This window comes from Pholis gunnellus (genome assembly GCF_910591455.1).
Source record: "Pholis gunnellus genome assembly, chromosome: 14".
NCBI classification, from domain to species: Eukaryota; Metazoa; Chordata; class Actinopteri; order Perciformes; family Pholidae; genus Pholis; species Pholis gunnellus.
In genome coordinates, this window is record NC_136541.1 from 20,680,086 (window position 1) to 20,702,852 (window position 22,767).

The 22,767-nt window shown below is 41.9% G+C and overlaps 1 protein-coding gene across 2 annotated transcripts in view; it reads left to right on the forward strand.

Moving 5' to 3' along the window:
* The first annotated feature begins 616 nt into the window (after nucleotides 1–616).
* sdr16c5a (short chain dehydrogenase/reductase family 16C, member 5a) overlaps nucleotides 617–22,767 on the forward strand; it is a 32,775-nt gene continuing 10,624 nt past the window's right edge. The window contains exons 1-6 of one of the 2 annotated variants that reach the window (XM_079173881.1): nucleotides 617–710; nucleotides 3,285–3,612; nucleotides 6,640–6,771; nucleotides 8,389–8,488; nucleotides 14,632–14,776; nucleotides 17,840–17,965. In XM_079173881.1, the coding sequence (XP_079030007.1) occupies nucleotides 3,292–3,612; nucleotides 6,640–6,771; nucleotides 8,389–8,488; nucleotides 14,632–14,776; nucleotides 17,840–17,965 (824 nt within the window). In that variant the 5' untranslated portion in view covers nucleotides 617–710; nucleotides 3,285–3,291. Of the gene's footprint in view, nucleotides 711–732; nucleotides 900–3,284; nucleotides 3,613–6,639; nucleotides 6,772–8,388; nucleotides 8,489–14,631; nucleotides 14,777–17,839; nucleotides 17,966–22,767 lie in introns of those variants that run through there. The other variant, XM_079173882.1, reaches the window with a different exon arrangement.

Genomic DNA, 22,767 nt, shown 5'->3' on the forward strand with positions numbered 1-22,767 from the left:
TGACTTCTCATCTTGTGAGGAAAGAGCCTGAAGACGTTCAAATCAATCTATTTTCCCAAACATATTTATTTCTGTGTTATTTTCTTTATACATCTATTCATGTGTTTCCTCTTTATTATGCAAATAAGAGGGTTGTCATTCAAAGTACGTCACGAGGCAAACTTCACGCCTGCTGGTTGATTCACATCATGTTTTATTGGCTAGAAACAGTGAGTTAATACATTCACATTTCTGGTCATTTCTTACTTATTTATAATTTTAACAGTCAAATGTGAGTTACAAATGCAGATTATCCAGTAAAATGTTGTAAAGTTATTTTGTGTTTCAGAGGAAATTTCATCAGTAACTACATAAAAAGCAATACAATCTTAAAGATTACTAATTGTTATATTTGTTCACTCTTGTAATGTTTGTTTATCTTTTACTGTTTGCTAATCCTTAAACTGATTTATAACTGTCATGTGTTTTGTATTTAGCTCTAGTGTTAAATAAAAAAAGTGAAAAAACATACACACTCCAAGTCCCAGAATACCTCGCGTGGCAGAGGAGACGCGCGGGTCCGGGAGTGGTTGATTGCATGTCACGTGACACATCCGGCTTCTCCCCATCGAGGAGCGTTCTGCTTGTGTCTGATGTGTTAACCTGCTTTGTGTCTCCTGAGGCTATAGGAACGGTCGAGCCTTATCCGGGGAAGTCAGCCAAACATCACGGTACGTTCACCGGCTCCTGGAGCTTTAATGTTGCTTTTATCAACTTCCGAACAAGCACACACGTCTGGTTGGAGCGGAGTGTGTCGTAACGTTAGCCTATGTGGTGAGCAAAGGTCTCTTTGATAAGTCGATAACGTTACTCTGGTTGCCCGCGGGACATTGTCAGCAGCTCTCTGGACTTCTGTCTTGGTAAGTTAGAATCTCAATTTCGAATAAACGGACGCATTATCGAGCTAGGTCCTGTGTCACCTATCTCCCGCTTTCTTGTGAAAAAAACACGTTGTTTGTCTTTAGTTTATCGCGCAGAGATAACTGATAAATGTATTAAAATAAAGTTTATTATCCAGGTTAACTCCCCAGAACATGCACTCAGTGCGTGTTTTTTGCTTAAATAACCGTGTGTTTCCACGCGTTTTAGCACTTCAAGTTACCGCTATTCACAGAAACCTTAACGCCCATCACTCGCCTGCTGTGGAGCTGTGCTTTTATTGGGTTCAATAAGATTCCAAGTTTTAAGCTTAGTTCTGAGCTGAATTCGTTTTTTTTAAACCTGTAATAAGTGATTGAATTAAATCAATAAGTGAATGTAATGTATATATGCAGAAGTAAGTCTAGATTTAACATCTAAGATATTAGTAGACCATCGTGCAAATATTTAATTCTAGTGCTAAAATGACAAGACAATAAACAATTAACAGAAAACTCCCACCATGCATCTCTAATTTAGTTTGTAGATAACATTTTAAATAACAGCTGTTCTCATTAAATATGTCCCAGAGAGTTTATGCTTTGTTTTAAGTTTATTTAACACTTACATTAGTTGGTTCATTTTATTGTTTTATCCAAGTTCAACAGTCAAAAACTCAGTTTAATCAGTACTGTGCAGTGGTGGGCCTGACAGGTTGCTGCTGCTAATGGAGCCGACTGCGCATTGCAAATCTGCTAACTTCTTTTCATTGGTTGCGAAAAAAACCAACATGGCGACGACCGTATTCCAAGATGGCGATGACTAAATCGCTGAACTCGAGGCTTTAAAACATCAGTCCACAAACCAATGGGTGACGTCACGATGACTACGTCCACTTCTTATACAGTCTATGGTTGTGGCTGATCAATTGATTAATTCTACAGTGAGCACACTCACAGGTTCTGACCACGCTCAAAGCCAGATTCAAATGTGTCGTATTAGCTAACACAACGTACCATGTGGGGAAAAACACCACAGTGTCTGCCCAGTTTTTGTTATCGGAAGATCGGCAGTTTGATCCCAGTTTCCTCCCGTCCGCTTGTCAAAGCACGAGATAAGATAAGATACCAAACAACAAATTACTCTCGCACACCCCGCTGGTCTCAGACCAGTAGACAAACCCGCACAGACAAAAAATGGTCCATGGGAAACTGTTTGACCCATCACTAAGGTACATTGTCAGTGGAAGTAGCAATTGATTGCTAACCAAAACAACAATCAACAATTATTGATTGAGAGTAGAAAAAGTAAACATCATTATTATACAAAAATGTAATCGTATCACTTGTTCATCATAGAGTGCTGCGGAATGTCTTTGGTTAGATGCCTGAAATATGTTTTGTGGATAACGCATACTTTAAGAGTTTTTTTCGACATCAGTAGATACCTCCCTTTAGAACAGTGGTCCCCAAACTACGGCCCGCGGGCCGGATGCGGCCCGCCTCCACATTTGGTCCGGCCCCCTGAACAATACCAGAGACGCATTATGATTTTTTTTCAGTCTGCACAATTAATCGAATTTTAACGCTTCCTGAATCAGCCAACCACCAGGGGGCGAACGAGATGAGAGCTGTCATGCGCGCACCCTGTAGAAGTAGAAGAGTAGAAGAAGTAGTAGAGCAGAGAGACGGGAGCTTGAAGGACGAGTACTTGTGCTTAATTTATTTACACGCCGGCATGTCATGTCGGCCACTACATGGTCGCCGTTTTCAATTCCCCTGCTCTCTGTATCGCGCACGGCGGTGTTCCGCCCCGATCCGCGCGCACGATGCAACAGTCGCTCACCTGCGAGTAGCACGCACGTAGCACCCCCCCCCCCCCCCCCCCCCCCCCCCCCATAATCGTGCGGCCCTAGGTCAAACGATATGTTCAGTGATGTGGCCCTCACAGGAAAAAGTTTGGGGACCCCTGCTTTGGAAGCTTTAACGTGTTGTAAAAGAGGCGGTTACCAAGGAGTGGCTAATTGAGACTACACGTCATCACTAGAACACCAGTCCTCCTTTAGCTTAGTGGTGGAGACGTGACGTCAGGCGACCGTGGTGTACAGCCTAGCGTTAGCATTTTACTTATGCGTGATTGCATTCACGCTTGAAAAATCATAAAAGTTGTCTTGATTTGTAAAGATTATTTTGACGAACGAAACATGAGTATCATAAACGTTTGTTTGACACAGAGATTGTTCTCTGCAGTAATCCAAAACCATTTTTGTGGATGGAACCAGTGCCATGCGAACTTCCTGGTTGGCCTACAAAAATACGTCATCCCTGCCCTACTCTCTTCTATTTCTCTCTAACGTGTTTTCTGTCTTTCCCTTCCTTCCTTCCAAGATCCATCATGAATTTCTTCCTGGAGACCCTCCAAGTCCTCCTGCTGTCCATCTGGTACAATGTGGAATCTTTCGTCCACCTCTTCGTGCCCAGAAGGAAAAAGAGCATCGAGGGTGAGGTGGTGCTGATCACGGGGTCCGGTAGCGGGATCGGCCGCCTCATGGCTCAGGAGTTCGCGGCTCTTGGCACTGTGCTGGTGTTGTGGGATATCAACCAGGACGGGATGAAGGAGACGGCCAGGCTGGCCAAGGAGAGCGGAGCCAGCAGAGTCCACCACTACCTGTGTGACTGCAGCGACAAGAACGAGGTCTACCGAGTGGCTGACCAGGTAAGGGTGTCTGCTCCACCAATTACAGCTGTGCCTTCTGGGTACCCTACTGGGCCCCTGTTGGCCTCATTAGTTCACTGCAACCCGTTCAGTCAGGAGTACACAAAGTCAAGTACGTTTTACAAAAAAAGTCAAATCTCCGGTCGTTATTTACATAACGTACTTTACTACATTTTTATTGTCTAATGAAATCTGACTTGAAGATTATTATTTTTTTATTGAAATGAAAATAGCGACAGAATGTTAAATCACCTCAAATATATTACTGTGAAAGCCCATGAAAACTAATAAGTTCATATGTGGGGATATAAGCAAATGAATACATAAACAGAATGTTGGCTTAGGCAACATTATGAAATAAAAGACCTGGCTTTGTTGAGACCAACTGTCTAATGATCAAACAAACAGCGCTATCCGTCTGAAAATAACTCGTAATTCATGTTGATGCCTCATGAGTAATGTAGGATTACTTATTACGTGGGCGGTTTTGTTTTATTGCAAAAAATATACAAGGTAACCAGTTGCAATCAACAGATTGTGTTATATAATGTGTCCAGAGAGAGAAGTTGTTCCTTAAATGTGTAGTTTTCTAAGACTGAGCAGCCCGTCATCTCGCCGTCCCTCCTCCAGAAATATGAGATGCTACATCACAGGGCTTCTGTAATCATGAATAAATAGTGTCGGTGTTTAAATACACATGGACCGAACTATACCTTCAAACATCTTCAACTACTTAAGGGGGCGTTAGCGTGAAGTTGTGGATGCTACATACCAAGACGGTCACATTGCTTTTTGTATCCTTTGCAGACAGCTGAAGCACTTCCTGACATATTGTCTGAATGAACTAAGGAAGGACCTCGCTCGATACAGGCTTTTTAGTTTAGCTAGCTACCATTCATTGTTAGCAGATTAGGAGTGCCACGAAATACTGGTATTGACGACAACCGTGATATTCAGAATCAGTAATCTATTTGGCAAAACCAGATTTGACTCATAGCATTGTTATTAGAGGTGTTGAAATGTCTTTACTCTCAGGCTCTGAGCTCTGTTTCACAGAGGGACAGTGTGTGCGGAGCAGAGAGACGACCTTCAAACACTCGGCAGTCCACTAGCTTGTTGCTCTCACTACCAATATTAGCTGCTCTGATTCAACAATGTTGGGCTGAAATTGAGCCGTGGTGTTGTTCTGAGTGAGATTGTAGTGCACCAGGTAAGAGTACAAAGAGCTGCGAGTGAGGGAAAGTCTGCTAGCCGCTAGGCTAATGCCTGCAGTGTAAAACTCCCATCAGCATTCAGTGTGCTGTCATAGAGCTGCTGTGTAGATTACAGCACTCTTGTGATGCAGTGCAGAAGGAGGATGCTCACACACATACTGCTATTTAACAGGTGATGCTTTTTACATGATTGATCTGGTTTTTGAAAGCACTTTCTAGAGAAGTTCAGATTTATTGGACTGCTTGTTTTAACTGATGAAAAAAATAGAATAGTGAGGATGTGCTGCATTGAAGCGCTGACAGGTGACTCGAGAGGCCAGTGAAGATTCACACTACGAATTAGAATTACTTTTCTTTTCTAAATGTTCTATAGTTATCGTGAGTAAACTAAACGATAAGTCCAATAACAGAGGATAAACTTTGTATGCCAACGAACCATTAACCAATGAACTTGAGGTAAACAGCTGATATCGGGTTATGGTAGCTAGCAAAGTGTTGCTAACTGTAACAATCTAATTCCATCTAGAATCTAGCTGTAATCCTACGATAAGCATGAACTAAAGCTGGCTACTTAACCGCTAAAAATGCAGTGTTAGAACTATTGGTTAACCCACAACATGCATTGCTTCAAAGTTTTCTGACGGGCGTGGCCAGACCTGAGGATCAGTGAACTGTTTGTCCATGCTCGGTAGTATGTAAATCATGCACGCTTTATCAGCACCGCCCATCTCCTGTACAATGAACAGGTTGTGCGTGCGTGCGTGCGCACGTGTGTGTGCGTGTGTGTGTGCGTGCGTAGACACTTCATTGACTGTATGTGGGCTGTAGTGAGAGTACAGAGAGCAGGATCTCAACAGCCACCGACACGGTTCACTTAAAACAGCAGCATCTTAATTATCGCATGCAAGGTGTTTTCATAAAGTGACATCATTCAGTCCACAAAAGACAGGAGCATGAACCGGCACAGTGTGGCACAGCCTGTCTGCTCTAGACGTTTGTGTCAATGAAAAGAGGGAAAACTAACATTGAACGAGAGCACAGCCCTGATTCATCAGCTGAAAACTGAATGAATAAATATTAAACGGACTTCTAGTGTCTCTCGACAAGCCTACTGTTAGGAGGCAAACGCCTTCCAGCTATCAGTGTAAAATACGTCGTCGGTGTCGAGCGCCTCCTCGTCTTCTTCCTGTGTTTAGTACATAACAGACAACGGGGCGTCTTTACACCCTGGGGTCAAGATTAATAGTCAAAGACAAAGCTGTTGGGAGTCATCAGTAAAAAGCTGTAGTGCAAACTATACAACACTACCACACAAAGTACACAAACATCTGTCCTCTTTATTAGTAAAGGGCAGTGTACAAAACATCCGGGTAGCAGCCTCTCCTTTATAGCTGAGCAATAACAACTCTGTGAGTCACTTGATGACAGACTGAAAAGTCTGTTATGGTGTTTGCTATATGCAGTTACCAGACAGAGCTATGATCTGCAGACCAACAACAAGGAAAATAAATGTACACATTTAGATAAAAAAGATCAGTCAACATCAAGTAATGTGTTTTTATTTTTATTTTGTCGAAGCATTTTTCAATCAAAGGGGAAACGATGCAGATTTTATAATTTAGTTGGTTATAGTGGGACTGGGCAATGTCCTCTTTCTACAGAAGTGGTGACTCCATTCAGGGTCTCAACAGGCTTCAGCTTGGTAACATTTCTATGTGCCTGTTTTGGGATTTCCTTCTTTCCTCGGGAGCATCTTTTGACAGAAATGTGATTGCATCATACGTGACGGACATTTTCCTGTTGCTCCACGCAGGTTAAGCGAGAGGTGGGTGATGTCAGCATTCTGGTGAACAACGCTGGCATCGTGACGGGAAAGAAGTTCATGGACGCTCCCGATTCCCTGATTGAGAAGACGGTGGAGGTCAACACCATGGCTCACTTCTGGGTCAGTCAGACTCAGCAGACGGCTAGAACATCACCACACACATTAGCTTCTCTCATGGATACCTTCTCTTGGTTAAGCATATGGATTTAGAGGCAGATCAGTCAGTATTGTACTGTTAGTTATATACTAAGGCAGTTGTTCCCAAACTGGGGGGGGGGGGGGCGCAGTGGAACTACAGGGATGTGCGGTCAGGGATGTCATCATGAAAAGTAAAAAACAAATAATTATAAAATAAATATTAACATTTCTCTACTGATCTGTGCTATAAATGTAATTTCTGTAAGATTTCAAGCATTTTTATAATCAAAATCGCTGAATTTGCGCATGTCCTGTTCAAACAGAGGAGACGCGTGAGGTGAGGCAGCGACAAGATGTGCCTCATCTCAGATTGCGCAATCCCTCACAAACTGGGTTGAGCACGTGCCTTTTGCTTTCTCATTGTTTGTCACCACTGTAATATTTGTAGACACTTATTATATTGCTGATCTGACATTAAACGGCAGTGATAAAGCACAGAGAGGAGGCAGTACCTCTGCCTCAATGAAGCGTGTGAAGTGCAATGCCCACGGGTCGGGTTTATCGCGTCAAGCTGCACAGAGCAGATCGACCCAGACAGGAGGTCAGACACCAAAAAGGGATAGAGCATCCGGTAATTTTTCAAAATAAAACACTATCTCACTGATTGATATGTAGGAATATGAATATGATTTTTTTAAAGAATATGATCCATGCAGAAAAAGCTTGAGTAGCTTGCACATCTTGTTTATAATTCAGTTTTAAAGAACTTAAGAGTTGGGTAAACTAAATTGTGTCACTCTTGTATGTCACAAAAAGCTTTTATTAAAGGCAATCAGAACAAAGTAAATCCACATCAATCATTGCTGGATATGTTATTTTCTTGTTTGAGACAACCTGCTGTTAAATGTGGGGACATATAAGTTGTTTGCACTTAAAAGAAATTAAGTTAATTTTATTTACAAATGAATATTATTATCATTATTCTATATGTAGGATTCTTTATTTTCTTGCACACTAATTCAGTTTGAAAAACCTGTTAAATGGGGAAATGTAAGTTGTTGCACTGTTCCTAACTTCAATTTTAACATTTGAAGTTAAATATATTCAAGAATGTAATGCAATTAATATGTCTGAAATTACTACTTGAAAGCAATCTAAAGTCCAATCTTTTGGGAAATTGATTTTATTATTGTTTTTTTTCAGTAGAACAAACTGAACAAAAACTGAAGTGGAAAGGTGAAGTGATATGTACTTATTTTAGAAAGAAAAACTAATATTTCAGAGTTTATATATTATGATGCAATTAATTCAAAACAAAAAAGGTACGACCCATTTGGGGTCGGGTGCGGTGGGGGGGCTTACAATGTTCCTATATCATCAAAGGGGGGCTTGACAGAAAAAGTTTGGGAACCACTGTACTAAGGTCACATGATGACAACTGAGCAAAAGTTCATTTGCAGTTGAAAGTTTTTGAAACAAAATGTAGATTTGACAATTTTTTTTTGTAAAATGATTTAGATAGTTCATGCAAATGAAATTCCATGTTTAGGTTTTTCTATTTAGCCGGATGGTTAATGTGTTTCCTGTGTCTCTGCTCAGACCTATAAGGCCTTCCTTCCTGCCATGATCGCCAACAATCACGGCCATCTTGTCAGCATTTCCAGCTCTGCTGGACTCATAGGAGTCAATGGATTGGCAGGTGTGTGTTTCCTCCTAATGACCATATCATGCATGTCACTTGTGTTACAGCTTCTTTTGGTTCGTAGGAAAAGTTAAAAAAAATCAGGGTGAAAATTGGTAGTCTAATGGTCAGACTGCCATTTTTAGTGTCCAACGCTTTTTTACATTTTCACTTAATTTTTTAAGATTACATTTGAATATATCAGTATAATGTACCTTTGCAACAACATTTTTTTACTAAGAAGAGCTTGAACACATCATAATGTATCTCAATGCAACCTCAGTTAACGTTAGCCGTTAGGTTTGTTATTTAGCCATGCAGGACTTTGCTGCCAACAGCTAACGTTAACTAGCTCTCCTGTTGATTTCCACATGGATTTGTTTTTCACAATGTAGCGTTAGGGTGCTTTGTCTGGAAATGTCAGGTGGGGGCATGCTGGGGCCAAATTTATTAAGTACTGCTATTATCTCAGGATTTAGGGTGGTCGTCCACTGATCTGAAGGTTGGTGGTTAAATCCCTGGCCCCTGTGGTCCACATGTCAAAGTGTCTTTGGGCAGGGCAGGATAGAAAATCCCAAATTGATGAGAGTATGCATGTGAATGTATTACACACGGAAAAACAGGCACCTTGTATGCTAACCTCTACCACCAGTGTATGAATGTGTGTGTGTGTGTGTGAATGGGTGAATGCTTGCTTGTGTTAAAAAGCGCTTTGAATGGTTGTTAAGACTAGAAAAAATGCTTTATAGGTGCAGTCCATTTACCACCCCCATTGGTTTGGTTTTCCAAAAGACTAATAGTCAAGAGTTAACTGGCTCCTTTCAGATTTTAGATGCAGCCCCCCTGGTACCTGTGGTGCTGTAGAAAAATACGAGTCCCGTCACATTTTCAGAATTCTGGCATCGACTAAAGTGAAGCACTTAACACTGAAGTGAAAATGGCTTTTATTCACTTAACGTGTTCAGATGCTCTTTAGTGTCCTACTGTATCATCTAGTAAATCTGTGGAGAGGAGAGGCAGCCTCTCTTCAAACCCAACATGATCAAAATGCAGAAGTTTCAAAGCCGTTTGGAACAATAACAGCGGGACATTAGAGACCAGGTTCATGTCGCTAATATAGAGACAAAACTGTTGTGTTGTTCTGGATGTTTTTGCCTGAATCCCCCTCTGACACTCTCGTCGGTGGGAATATTTCACCTGAGCTGCTGCCTGCTGGCTTGTTTACCTTGTTCTGCCCAGAGGTTGCATTACTCACAACACTGCTGGTTTAAAACCCCAGGATGAGTTTACAGCTCGTGTACCCAGAGCGCAATGAGCTACGATTAGCATCCACTGACCAGGGGACAGTTATTACAGGCTGAGTTGAAGCTACTCTGACGGACCCTCGGAACAAACACTGGGCTCTGAATGTCTCCAGGGATGTACAATGGGCTACAGAGCATTCTCAACAATCTGAAAAGATATGAATAATTTATATGGAGAACTCATAATAACTGCAGACGAAATGTCTATTCACGTTCATGATCGGAGAGTGCTGCACATGACGAGAGCGTCTGAGGGGGATTTAAGTAAAAGAATCCAGATTAACACAACAGTTTTGTTTCTATATTAGCGATCGCAGGACCCCAGGGGCCCCGCCCTGAAGCATCCCCTGCTTTATGGTCTGTTTGACTCTAAATGGACCATCATTTACTAAATGAACATCATGCTGTATTGAAGAAGACTTGAAACTAGAGATTGAGACCATAAACTCATGTTTACAATGTTTACTGAGGTAATAAATCAAGAGAGAAGTAGTCATTTTCTCATAGACTTCTATACAACCAGAGGAGTCGCCCCCTGATGGTCATTAGAGAGAATGCAGCTTTAAGACACTTCCGCATCTTTTATGTATATGAAGATTGAAATTGGATTAAAATTTGTATGTTGAAGTTTTGGCCCAGCTCGCCTGGAACAGAGCGGCAGGCTGGCTAGTTAGCTACGTAGCTTGTTCTGCTCCGGAGCAACTTGAATACAGTTGTCTTCACAGCAATATGAAATAAATAGTAGAGGGAATTATGACTCTTATGCCTCTTTAGCTGCATAACATGAGTATTGATTGTTTAGTTTGTTTACCTTGGTAACAAATTTGGAATGGAGAATCATGGGGTTTCACTGGTATTGGTATCTACCACTACATTTCTGCTATCATGACGTCCCAAACGTCTTTCATTCAAAGTTAATACATCTGTTGTGTTTCAGGTCAACAATGTAACAAATGTTGTTTGTGAATAAATTCACATAACAGACACGACTGATATTTGTTATAATTTCAAATTAACAACCTCACTAGTGGCGTTCATTATAGTGGCGTGTGTGAATGATATCTGGTAAGGTAGAAAATCTTGAAATAAATGCACTCTATTTACCATCCATCCTAAAAGTTCTCCTCTGGTCTCAACCAGAAAATAGTTAAAGTTATGTGTTCATAAATGGATATATAGCTGGTGAACTGATGGCTTCCTATATTTGATGGCACTTTATTTTTTATTTTAGTTGAAGACTACTTGAGTGAACCATCCATATTTTATGATGGAAACACAATTAAGGAAACTATGAAACAAACTTCTATAAATATATTTCTATAATACTGGCTATAATTCATACGTCCGTTTACCACTGACTGTGCGTTGTAGCTGTATTATACAATGATATGTTGTATAATTATATTTGAATAATATGAATATTGCATTAGACTTGACTTTGTTGATACTCAAGATGAAATTACTTAAATTATAGCGACCCAATTTTAGAGGAAGCAGGTTGATTGAACTGCTAATAAGCAGATTATTCTGCGTTTTAAAAACGTATTAAATGTTCCGCATAAACAAACGCCACCATAGAATAATTGCACTTGGTTGGAGCCATTGCTCATTGCAATATGAAAACTCTATGGTATTAAACAGTCATCTATAATACTCTGTATAAAGTGCCTGGTGTTACTTTTGGGAATTGGAAACTTACAAAACAAAATGAAGAAAGAAATATCCCAAGTCCAAACAATATGAAAGAGACAGACACAGTGGGTAAGATTCATATAACTAGACCAGGATATGCTGACTAATAAAGAGAAGTGTTGGACACTTGACCAATGTATGCAGAGCGGTCCTCCGACGTGACGCCTCTCACTAATGAGACCATGTAGGCCTATTTATGCTTTAGTATGATGGTTGATCCCTCGTGCTGCATCGTGTATTCAGAGAGAGACGGCATGAACGGTCCTGTAAAATGACATTGGCTGAAATGAGCTGATAAAAGCTTGTAGTTTGGTGTTCCTCTGAGTGGCTGAACACACACACTACGCTATGGTAGGCCCCGATCCACTTATGGCCCAGCGTCCCTCTTTTGTTCCCGCGTGTTGCAATTTTCTGCTGTTTTTTTAGATGCACATAGAAGATCACATTGATATTCTCAACTTTTCGGCGCCAGGCACAGAGTCGCATCACCCGTCAATGTCACACTTGGCCCAGGCAACCAATCAAATCAAACAAGAGGCGGGCTTTACTACTTTACCACTGCCTTCCTGTTTTGATGCCGCGTCACGACAAATGTGGTCGAAAGTTTATTAACGTTTTTTTATTACAACATAAAAGCAAAAGCTTGACATCGGCTTGATTCCATTTAGTCCCCGACACATGACGGCCTGGTTTTTAGATACATAAAAGTTATCGTCGCCTTTTCAGCGCCAATGTCCCACTTGGCCCAGACAAACAATGATTTGAAGCAAGACGCAGACTTAACTAATTTAGCGCCTCCTGCCTGTTTTCATGCCAGTAGATGTGGTAGGGGTGGCTAGCTAGTTAGCTGTTGGACTGTTAGAGGGAAGGGGGTATTCATATCTCATGGCGTGGTAGTTTAAGGTAGGCTACTGTCTAGAAGGACAGACTGAGACATTGACCAACATCTTTTCCCTTGATCACATATGAGGTGCATCCCTGCTCCCCGACACGCTTTGCCCGAGACGTTTTTGAAGCGTTTCTGTGTGATCAGTCCCTCCAAGAGTGTCTGTACACTGGAGCATGTGTGTCTTTAGTCTCTTCAACTCTGTAGTTAGTTTTTCTGTGTAAAGGAGGATCTCAACCGTTTATCCTATCTTTATTATAGTGAAACAGTCTGTGTCCCGTTCTTCCTGTACAGATAGATATGTTCTAACTCTGCTGTGCTACATGTGTATGTTGTAACTCCGGGTCTGTGTTATGACGTCAGTTTGCAGGATTTCATCGATGGACAGAAAAGTAATCACCCGTTTCCTAATGATTTAGGGACAGTTCATCCCAAAATGTATAATAGTTTTGTCTTACCACTAGTGCTGTTTATCAGTCGAGATAGTTTTGGTGCAAGTTGCCTAGTGTTCTCTGCTTACGGCCCGTGTTTATTATTTTATTATTATCATAAAGTAGGCTATTGGTGCAACATTAACCCTCGGCTACCCTATCAATAGACAAATCCAAAACAGGTAGCAATAAAATGTCAAGAATTGTCTTTATTCTTGTTCTATAATTTCACAAATACAACAAACTATAGTTTTTGTATATATAATATAACTATATACAAAACTTTAGAAGCTGTGACATCAAATAGCTTCTGCGGCTCCAGACCCATTTTATTTGGTGAAAATAGGATAAAATGGCTCTTTGGATAGTAAAGGTTGCCGACCCCTGAACTAAACAATGCAATCTTCAGTGTTGACAATAAATCAGACACTGATGAGCTTTTTTTTCAACCAAAAATGCTTTGCGCTGGTTAGGGGGTACTTGGGTGAAAAAATATTTCACATGGGGGTACATCAGTGGAAAAAGGTTGAGAGCCACCGCTCTAAGGTATGTTAATTGAATGTGAACACATTTCAACATGATCATCTTCATGTTGGGACCTTCCCTCTATAGTTCAGCTTTAGCTAAATATCTTGTACACAAGTTTAGTAACTGATGTCAATTCAAAGATTGCCTTTTTAGTTTCGAGGGTATGATTTACTTTTTTTTCATATTTATTCTTATCTACCCGAGACGTTCCGCGTTGCCAGTGTTTTTGTACATTTTGTAAAAAATAACAAAAAGTAAAAATGAAACACCAAAGTATGGTTTACGTTTTGTACTACCTTGTGTTTGCAAGTGCCGTCTTCATTTCAAGTGTTGATTGTAAATATAAATGTTATTTCATCAGTTCTAGTTTTGTTTCCCGATCAGAATTGTCTCTTTAATGACTTTTATGGAACTTTATCTTGAGAGAATTTGTCAGCGTGTAGGCTTCAGCTGACTTCATCAGACGAGCTGTTCTTTACCAGAGAATATTACTGTCAATAGATCACTCTGAGTGAGTCGCCCTCTCACCCATATTTGTCAGAGAGATGTGAGTGCCTTATCAGTGATTGTGTAATAGATGTAACCACGGCACAAGATACTTCTTAACCTCTAAATGCTGTATTCTGATAAGCACACGTTACGTGGTGGCTGTAAATGTGCACGAGTCGGTCCTGTCTGTGGAAAACAGCTTTCTTTGAAACGATGATGCAAACGATGACGCAAAGTATGTACCATTGCATGCAGTATGCATTCAAATTACTACAACTACTACTCCTACATAACATGGCACCTTGAACTTTGCCTCTCTTGCTCTTGATTAAACTCTTTAGCAAGACCAGCTGAGGTGGTAATGTCATCAAGTAAGCTGCTGTTCCAACTGTCCATACTGCGTTCTCTGGACTTGGGAGTCCAGACTTCAAGTCCAGACTCTAAAAGTTCACAAGTCCGTACTTTGCTTTGTGGGTGTGACTTTTTTTGATCAACATTCATATCTATACAACCAGTGTGATTATGATTAAATAGGTCAAAGTTGTTCTTTTTGTGCTCAAAGTGCACCAGATTGATGCGTTATCTCTAAATGTGCAAACATGTTTTTTTCTTTCTGAATGCATGAAGTCTACATAGTCAATGAGTAGTCGTGTGTATAATCATCTCAGTATTAATCAAAAATGATTCTGAGCTTTTTTTGTCATCATCAAGCAGCCCTAGTGTTTTCACATCTAGTGTGCTTTTATAGTTCTTTCACAAGTGAGTGAGCACAAGTGTATCTGGGAATAAGTTGTTAACTTGTAAAAATACTTTTTGCTCCTCTCCCTGCAGACTACTGTGCCAGTAAGTTTGCAGCAGTAGGATTTGCAGAGTCTGTGGGTCTGGAGCTGCTGGCTACCGGGAAGGATGGCATCAAGACCACCATTGTGTGCCCGTACTTCATCAACACTGGAATGTTCGACGGATGTCAAACCAAGTAGGTCTCTTCACGTGATGTTTGGCTGTTTTTTGTGCTTCCACGCTGGAGACAGCCGTGACCGGAGGCGTTACGTTTTCAGGTTGTCCGTCCGTCTGTCCGTTCCCGTTAACGAGATAGCTCAGGACCGCCTGGAGGGAATTTCTTCACATTGGCACCAAAGTGCACCTGAACTCCAGGATGAACGGAGTAGAACTCGGTGGTGAAAGATCACTGTAGCCTCACAAAACCGTTTTTTTTTTTTAGCCATAACTCAAGAATTCATGTGTATTACAATTTCACACAAATTGTCTACTAGGAGAAAACGATGAGGTAAAGACATTTTGGACTGACAACATGACAACATTTAATGTCAAACTGGACCAATCAAACCATGACCTGTAGAAATGCCAGTGGAGGTGGTGAGGAAATACAGGACTGTATACTTGGGTTTAGAACTGTTATAGTGTTATTGTTTTTGGGGATGTCACATTTCGATACGCGGTAAAACAACAAAGTCAAACAATAAATCCCATAAGTCCCAACATACACTCCTTTATTCCCCTTTGGTTACTGGTTTTTCTTCTAATTCCCTCACTAATATCTATTTCATATTGCTGTGAAAACGTCTCCTTCAAACAACTGGATTTATTCAAGTTTAACACAAAAAAATATATATTTTACAAGATTACATCTGAACACATGATAACGTTATAATTTAGCTTTGCACACACGTTTTCTATCGACACCTTTAGTCTGGAGCCCTGACGGTTCTTAGCTACGGAATCATTTTTTTAACGACTTGGTGCCAAAGTAACGGTTCTCGTGACATCCCGAACTGTTACAGTATTACAGTTGTATTAACATAGTTGTGTTAACGTGTATTGGCACCCTAAAAATGGCGAGTTGTGATGAACGCAGTCAACCGTGGACGTGACCTCTAACCTTATTTATGAAGAGAGCTGCAGCCATCCGCACGAATCACATCTCAGACTATAACGATGAAGGTCTCTGGTCTCTCTTTGCATCACTCTGATGACTTCAGACGTTTGGCCATCATCACCTCAGCTCAAATCAACCAATCACACAAGTTCTCTCCATCTCCCCTCACTTATGTTTTCTTCGCTCTGATCACACTGTCCTCCACCATTTATTGTGTTCTGCTCTTTTAAAATGCCATGTCACTGTTAAGGAATCATGCAAATGGTTCAAATGTATTTTTCCTTCAACTCTCCCTTTTCTCTGAGATCATGGTCAGTCCTCGGCTTTAGCGTTTATAGCTCCCTATAGATTTTGTTCATTGAGGTGTGTGTGTGTGTGTGTGTGTGTGTGTATCTGCCACTAAGCGGTGCTGGCTGTGGGCTTAATTATCCGGCTGTGATGACCAAAGCTCAGAAGACCGCCGTGAGATGAACTTACTTGTCATGGCAGAGTAGGTGTAAGAGTTCCTTTCTGTCTATTAGGAGCAGTCTTATTTAGAATGACAGCCCTGAAAGACCAGGGACCCTCCAACGGAATAAACCGGAACCAAAATAAATCCGGGAAATGAAACTGACTGTATAGAAGGAGAGGGACCGAGAGGAAGATTGTAACGGAGCATGACATAGAGCAGTAGGATTAGAATACACAGACAGAAGAGACTTTACTTACTATTAAGGCGAGTGAGAGGGGGTGACGTTATGATGTGGTGCAAAACTTGTCTTTCGAACATAGACCGACCAGTAAATTGAGAGCTTTGCCTTCCGGCTCAGCTCTCTCTTCACCAAGCTTTACTGCTGCAGCCGCACCGATCTGCCTGTCGATCTCCCGCTCCATCTCACCCTCACTCGTGAACAAGACCCCGAGATACTTGAACTCCTTCGCTTGAGGTAGGCACTCCGTCCCCACCTGGAGGGAGCAATCCACCGGTTTCCGGCAGAGCACCATGGTCTCGGATTTGGAGGTGCTAACTCTCATCCCCGCCGCTTCACACTCAGCTGCAAACCGCCCCAGTGAATGCTGGAGGTCACGATCCGGGGAGGCCGACAGGACCACATCGTCTGCAAACAGCAGAGGCGATGCCGAGACCCCCGAACCTGACATTCTCCACCCCCCGGCTGTGCCTAGATATCCTGTCCATGAAAGTCACAAACAGGACTGGTGACAAAGGGCAGCCCTGGCGGAGGCCAACACCCACCGGGAACGTGTCTGACTTATTGACGAGAATGCGGACACAGCTCCTACTGCAGTCGTACAGAGACCGGATCGCCCGTTGTAACGGGTCCGGCAACCCATACTGCCGCAGCACCCCCCACAAGAACCCCGAGGGACCCGGTTGAAAGCCTTCTCCAAGTCCACAAAACACATGTAGACTGGTTGGGCAAACTCCCAGAACCCCTCCAGTAGTCTTGCGAGGGTAAAGAGCTGGTCCACTGTTCCACGGCCGGGACGGAATCCGCACTGCTCCTATAATGATGTCACGACTTATCTGTCGCAAAGACAGCTTTTATTATCTCACAAACCTATATTCAAGTCGCTCCCTTATTCCCGAAACTCTACATTGGTGAGGTGTTTTATGTCTCATTAGAAACCAATGCATCTTCTAATTTCCTACTTTTGAGTAACACAAAACAGAACTCGCTCTAACAAGAGAGGAGCCACCAGCCCGAGGTCTCTGTGGTGACACTGAGACTTGTAGACACTGGGACTGAGTGTCTTTGTGTTTTTTTTACCCGCCCTTACACACAAATGCATGCACACAAAAACACACACACACACACATCCGGATGCCCTGGGGTCAGGTTTTACAGGTGTTTGGAAACTTGTCTGCCCTCATCCGTCCAACAGGCCCCTGAAGCCAGCTGGACACATGCTTTACGCCAGCACCTGTCCTGTCACTTTCCACCCCTCACACTTGTACCCTTTTAAACAACACAGAACAACAACAACACACTCTGAGCTGCTTAGGAGGGATTCAAATGTCTTTGCCATGTAGTAATATTTCAAAGAGAAGGTGAATGTAATAACTGTTTGTAGGTGGTTCAGTGCTGTTAACAGTTGTATTTTTTTATTTTCTCTCTGAATCCTTTTTCTTGTGTTCATCAGGTGGCCAACGCTGCTGCCAATCCTGAATCCAGAGTATGTGGCCAAGAAGATCATTAATGCTGTGCTCACAGACCAGGTCTTCCTGCTGCTGCCCAAGAGCATCTACCTCATCACTGCTCTCAAGAAGTGAGTGTCCTCCTACCTTTCTGTCTTCTTCCTCATGACTGCACTGACATTACACACAGGGTAGTTCATATCTACTGAGTCAGCAGTGCATAGAACACAAGTTTGTCCATTGTTGGTTCATGTCTCCCAACACATATGCCATATCAGGTCTCTTGCTATTGTTTGACAGTAGTGATATGTCGTACTTAACTTCATCGTACTGATGGTTGTACCACAGTGACAGTATAGAGTGTGACTGGTCGCCCTGCTCCCTGACGTGAGGTCACATGAAGGGTCAGAGGTCAGCCTGACTAGAACAGGTGGTCTGTTGAGCGTTTAGCCTTCAGGTTGTAAATCCTTGTTCTTGCTTTGATACGTTTGTCTGGAAATATAATGGAAAAGGTTTGTAAAGCTCCCCTCCAGACACTTTTTAAAGGATATAAAACTACTCTGCTAACATGGTTTTCCCACACAACGTAAAAAATACACAAATCTCTGACTTTGAATCTCAGATTTTAGGGAAGAGCACAGACATCTCCTGCTTCAGAACAGGAATGTGAAAACACCCCTCCAGAGACAAATCAGTATAGTCGAGGTCAAACATTTGAAGGGAGGAGGGGGATCTTGGCAAACGCTGCAGTCAAAGTAGTGCTCTAGCTCTCTCAGGAGTAACTGCTGCGACCAGTCTCAATCAGGTACTATTCTGGCAGCATGGGAAGAATCCCATTCTCAAAGTAGGTTGTAATGGTGCTCACTGTGTGAAGCCTCTTTCTGACCGCAGGAACTTTCCCAAGGGACTAGGAAGTTAATAAGGAACTCATTGCGTTTGGACCACAGGGACCAGGGTCTTAGTTAAGTTTAGGGGACATTTTTACCTCCAAACAGGTTCTGGCCGGGATACACTACTTTCTGGAAGTACAGGAACTTTGGGGTTGGCAGGAATTCCCGTCGGTGATTGGTCAAACACACACACAGTGCCGCTTCATTCATAAAACAAGGGAGTGCGCTAGTATCGACTTAGGACGAGGGGAGAGCTTTTGTCTTTGTTTGATGACATCAAAGTAAAGTGAGGCTTTGCTGTCGCCTTCTCTACAGAGAGATTGTGTGAGCGAGCTGAGAAGAGAGAGAGAGACAGCGCGGCGGTGCTGTCAATGACAGAATTCAAAGTTATTTCCAATAAATAACCGTGGAGACAGACTCTCTTACTTTTTCCTCCTCCCCTTCATTCATTACAACATGCATCAGTTAACACTTTGGAGCCGTAAACCTCATAGTTACTTGAAACGTAGTCCCGGGACCCAAAGGACGAGGAACGTCTTGGTGGAAACGCGTCTGTAGTTGATACATACAGCAGCCACTTCAATGAATAGTGAGAATTGAGAAATAACTTATGAAATCTTTCTGCAAAATCCAAAGTAGCTTCTGTTCCAGGGTGGAGGATGACTCATCCGTGTTCCGGTGACGAGGGGTGGCCTTGGTTACGTTCGGTCTTGTAATGGCAAGCCGTGCCCATGAATTCTGTTTTGCTGTTCAGGCGTACAGATGTTATTGCGAGGGGGGTCACAGAGGCGCTGATTCCAGCTTTTACCTCTGTGGCACTAATCATCTAGAACAACGAGCTTCTGTTGGTTAGCAGCGCTCTTTTAGCCCGTATTTGGTGTATCCTGTGAGGATGATTGAGATTGGTCCTCCTGACAAATTAGATAATTGTGTTTGTGTAACATGGCAGTCCACCATGTTTCCATGAAGACCAAAGGATAAGACCATTAAAACGCATCATACACGTCGTCCGTGATTCGTTTATCCGATTCCCTGCACGTGCCTTTAATCCCGTACACTGCATTTGATCTTGTGAGCCACTAATGTAAGTTATTCAAATTAATGTTCGGCAAGCTTTGGTTTGAGTGCAAAATCAGCCTGAAGGATTCAGAGTTTCCAACAATACCAGAAGTTGGGGGGGAAAGGTCACCATTAGGGTGTTTATCGTTGATCACAAAGTGAAAAGACACGAGAGGCAGAGAGGTTTTGTACTAACATTACCGGTGTCAGAACATTAGAAGGCACCAGGTGTGTGTGTACTGACACCAGTGCGTTGGATCCTATGTACTGATGAGGTAAATGAATGCGCTGCCTGCAGCAGTTAGAAGACGTCTGAGCTGAACATGTTCTCATCCTGTCCCTCCGTCATCCTCTTCAGTGCTCTGCAGTGGAAGCTGACCTACCTCCTCAGCTCTTACCTGGGGATGTCAGTCCAAGTAGACTGCCACACTAACACAAGTGCGCACTACCAGGAGCACTAGTGCACACGTTACATTTCTTATATTGCAGCCACCTCACCGTGTACCGGGCCATGGGGAGCTTTGATATATATACGGCCAGCCTTTGTAACATTTAATCAGTAGAGCTGACGAGTAGCAATTTATGATGTCTGTAAAACAATATGTGTCACAATATATGTTCACATGTAGAAATGACATTTCGTCGAGTCCAAACTGATTTACAGATATCTTTAAATTCATTTCACTTTTTTGATATCTTACTAGTTATAAAAGCAATTGTAGATATCTCAAATATAAGCACTTATTACTTGTAAGAATATAATTTCCACTTGTTGCAATTGTATTTCAGATATATGAAATGTAATTCTACAAGACACGAGGTAGAACTCCAAGCTGACAATCCAATAATGACATTTTGACTTGAATTTTAGAATTCCATTATGATATCTGTAATATATGAGCAATTCTACGCATCGTCATTACCACAAATACGAATTAAACTGTTGAAATCCACAACTAACATTTTGACTGGTGAGAATTGAGTTGTACACATCTTTAATCAGAAGTGCAAATAGTTGAAGTTACATTATGGATATGTTGGTTTGGAATAACATGTCAAAATGACATTTCAGAAATCTGTAATTGAGTTTGAATAGAAGTCGATGATAAAAGTTGTAATTGGTTCAAGATATCTACAATCAACATTTCCATTAGTAAGAAATGAATTGTTGGTATCAAGAAAGAACAATTTGACTAGTGAGACATGTAGATCGCTTTTAATTACAATTGCTACTCGCATGATGGATATTGGAAATCTAATCAAAAAGCAAATATTAATATCTACAAATGCTATTACTAGTTACTAGGGCGTGCCATACTGTTAGTGTGTTGGGGTCTCTTTTCTTTGTTTACTACAGTTCACTTCAGATTAAAAATGAACGCAAACAAGTTGAGGTAAAGCAAAATACTGTATAAACACTGCAGTCTCTCGCACGCACGCACGCACGCACGCACGCACGCACGCACGCACGCACGCACGCACGCACGCACGCACACACACACACACACACACACACACACACACACACACACACACACACACACACACACACACACACACACACAGAGAAAGGACCTATCCAGGAGCACTACTTGGCGCTGTTCTTCTGGTGGTTGTGGCTCCAGCATGCAGCACTCACAGCCTGAAAGCTGTCTATTGATTACCGGGGACAACGCACTGGAGAGCAAAGCTGGCGGCGAGCTTACCTTTGACCTCAGACACTTTAGTCTGCTTTTAACATGAACGACTCGCACTGCTTCCCAGACACAACTGAACCCGTTTGTAATGCCATCGATAGATGAAGAGTAGTTGGGCAGACAAGTTCTGTAGTTTGACAAAAGCTTGTACAGGTGTTGATCGAATATGAGTGTCAATTGAATAAAGGTGTTATTTTTTATATTCAGTATCAAATGACAAACGTAATGCTTCACTAAAATGCACCAAATGAATGCACCGTGTTGGTCAACTGTCCCTGCAAAAGCACATATTGAGTGATATTAAGTGCTTAATAAAGATTGTTTCTTCTTTCATGAATCTGCATGTGTGTTTATGATGAAGTGGTTTGTAGCACTACTATCACTGAGGCTAATTGGAAGTAGGGCTGGGCAAAATGGCCAACATCTTCTTACAATACAGGTCATTCCATATTTCAATAACAATATTTATCACAAAATTGCATGTTTTTGGGTAGTTAAATAAATCATCTATATGAAACATGGTTTTCTACACCCTAGCGTGAATAAAATACAGAGGGTTTTCTCATATAATCAAGAATTTAAGTGCACAATAATCAGATTTTCTGAGAAATTTCAGTTGGTATCAATTTAGATGCTGTTCTTGTGTATCACGATATCTCAATATATGGTTTCATCGTGATTCTATGCTATTGAAAGACTTGTGCACTTCACTTTGTAATGATTCTATCATTTTTAAACTTGAAGTTGAATAAGATTAATTACACACACGCATCAAAAAGGCAAAAGGTAACGCCTGCACACCACAGACGTTTGTTAAAGACTTCTTCGTCAGGTCAGGATATTAGAAAAGTGGAAACCATATTCATACATCGTGCTCACCAGCAGGCAAACCATGGTTCATCCACACACACACACACAAAAACAGCATGATAAAACATCCAAACCAATTAAATAAATGGAAAAAAACTACATACGCCTTACCTCTAAATATGAAATGTGTTATCAAGCTAACTGTTAAGCGGGGGTTGCTACGTCTGCCCATGTCCTCCTGGCGAAGCAGCCTCCCGATGGCGGGGAGGACGAGCTAAGGGTTGTGAGTCGTTTTCTCGTTTCTTCCACTTTGGATTTCATCCAATAAACAAACATTCAGAACGAACACGGACCCTGGATGCATAATGCCGAGCTCTCGGGGCAGCTCTACTTCTCGGTCCTCTCATGGTGGACTGAGGACAGACTGGACGCTACAGTGACTCACTATCGCCTCCCGAGGTACAAGTGGTACTACAG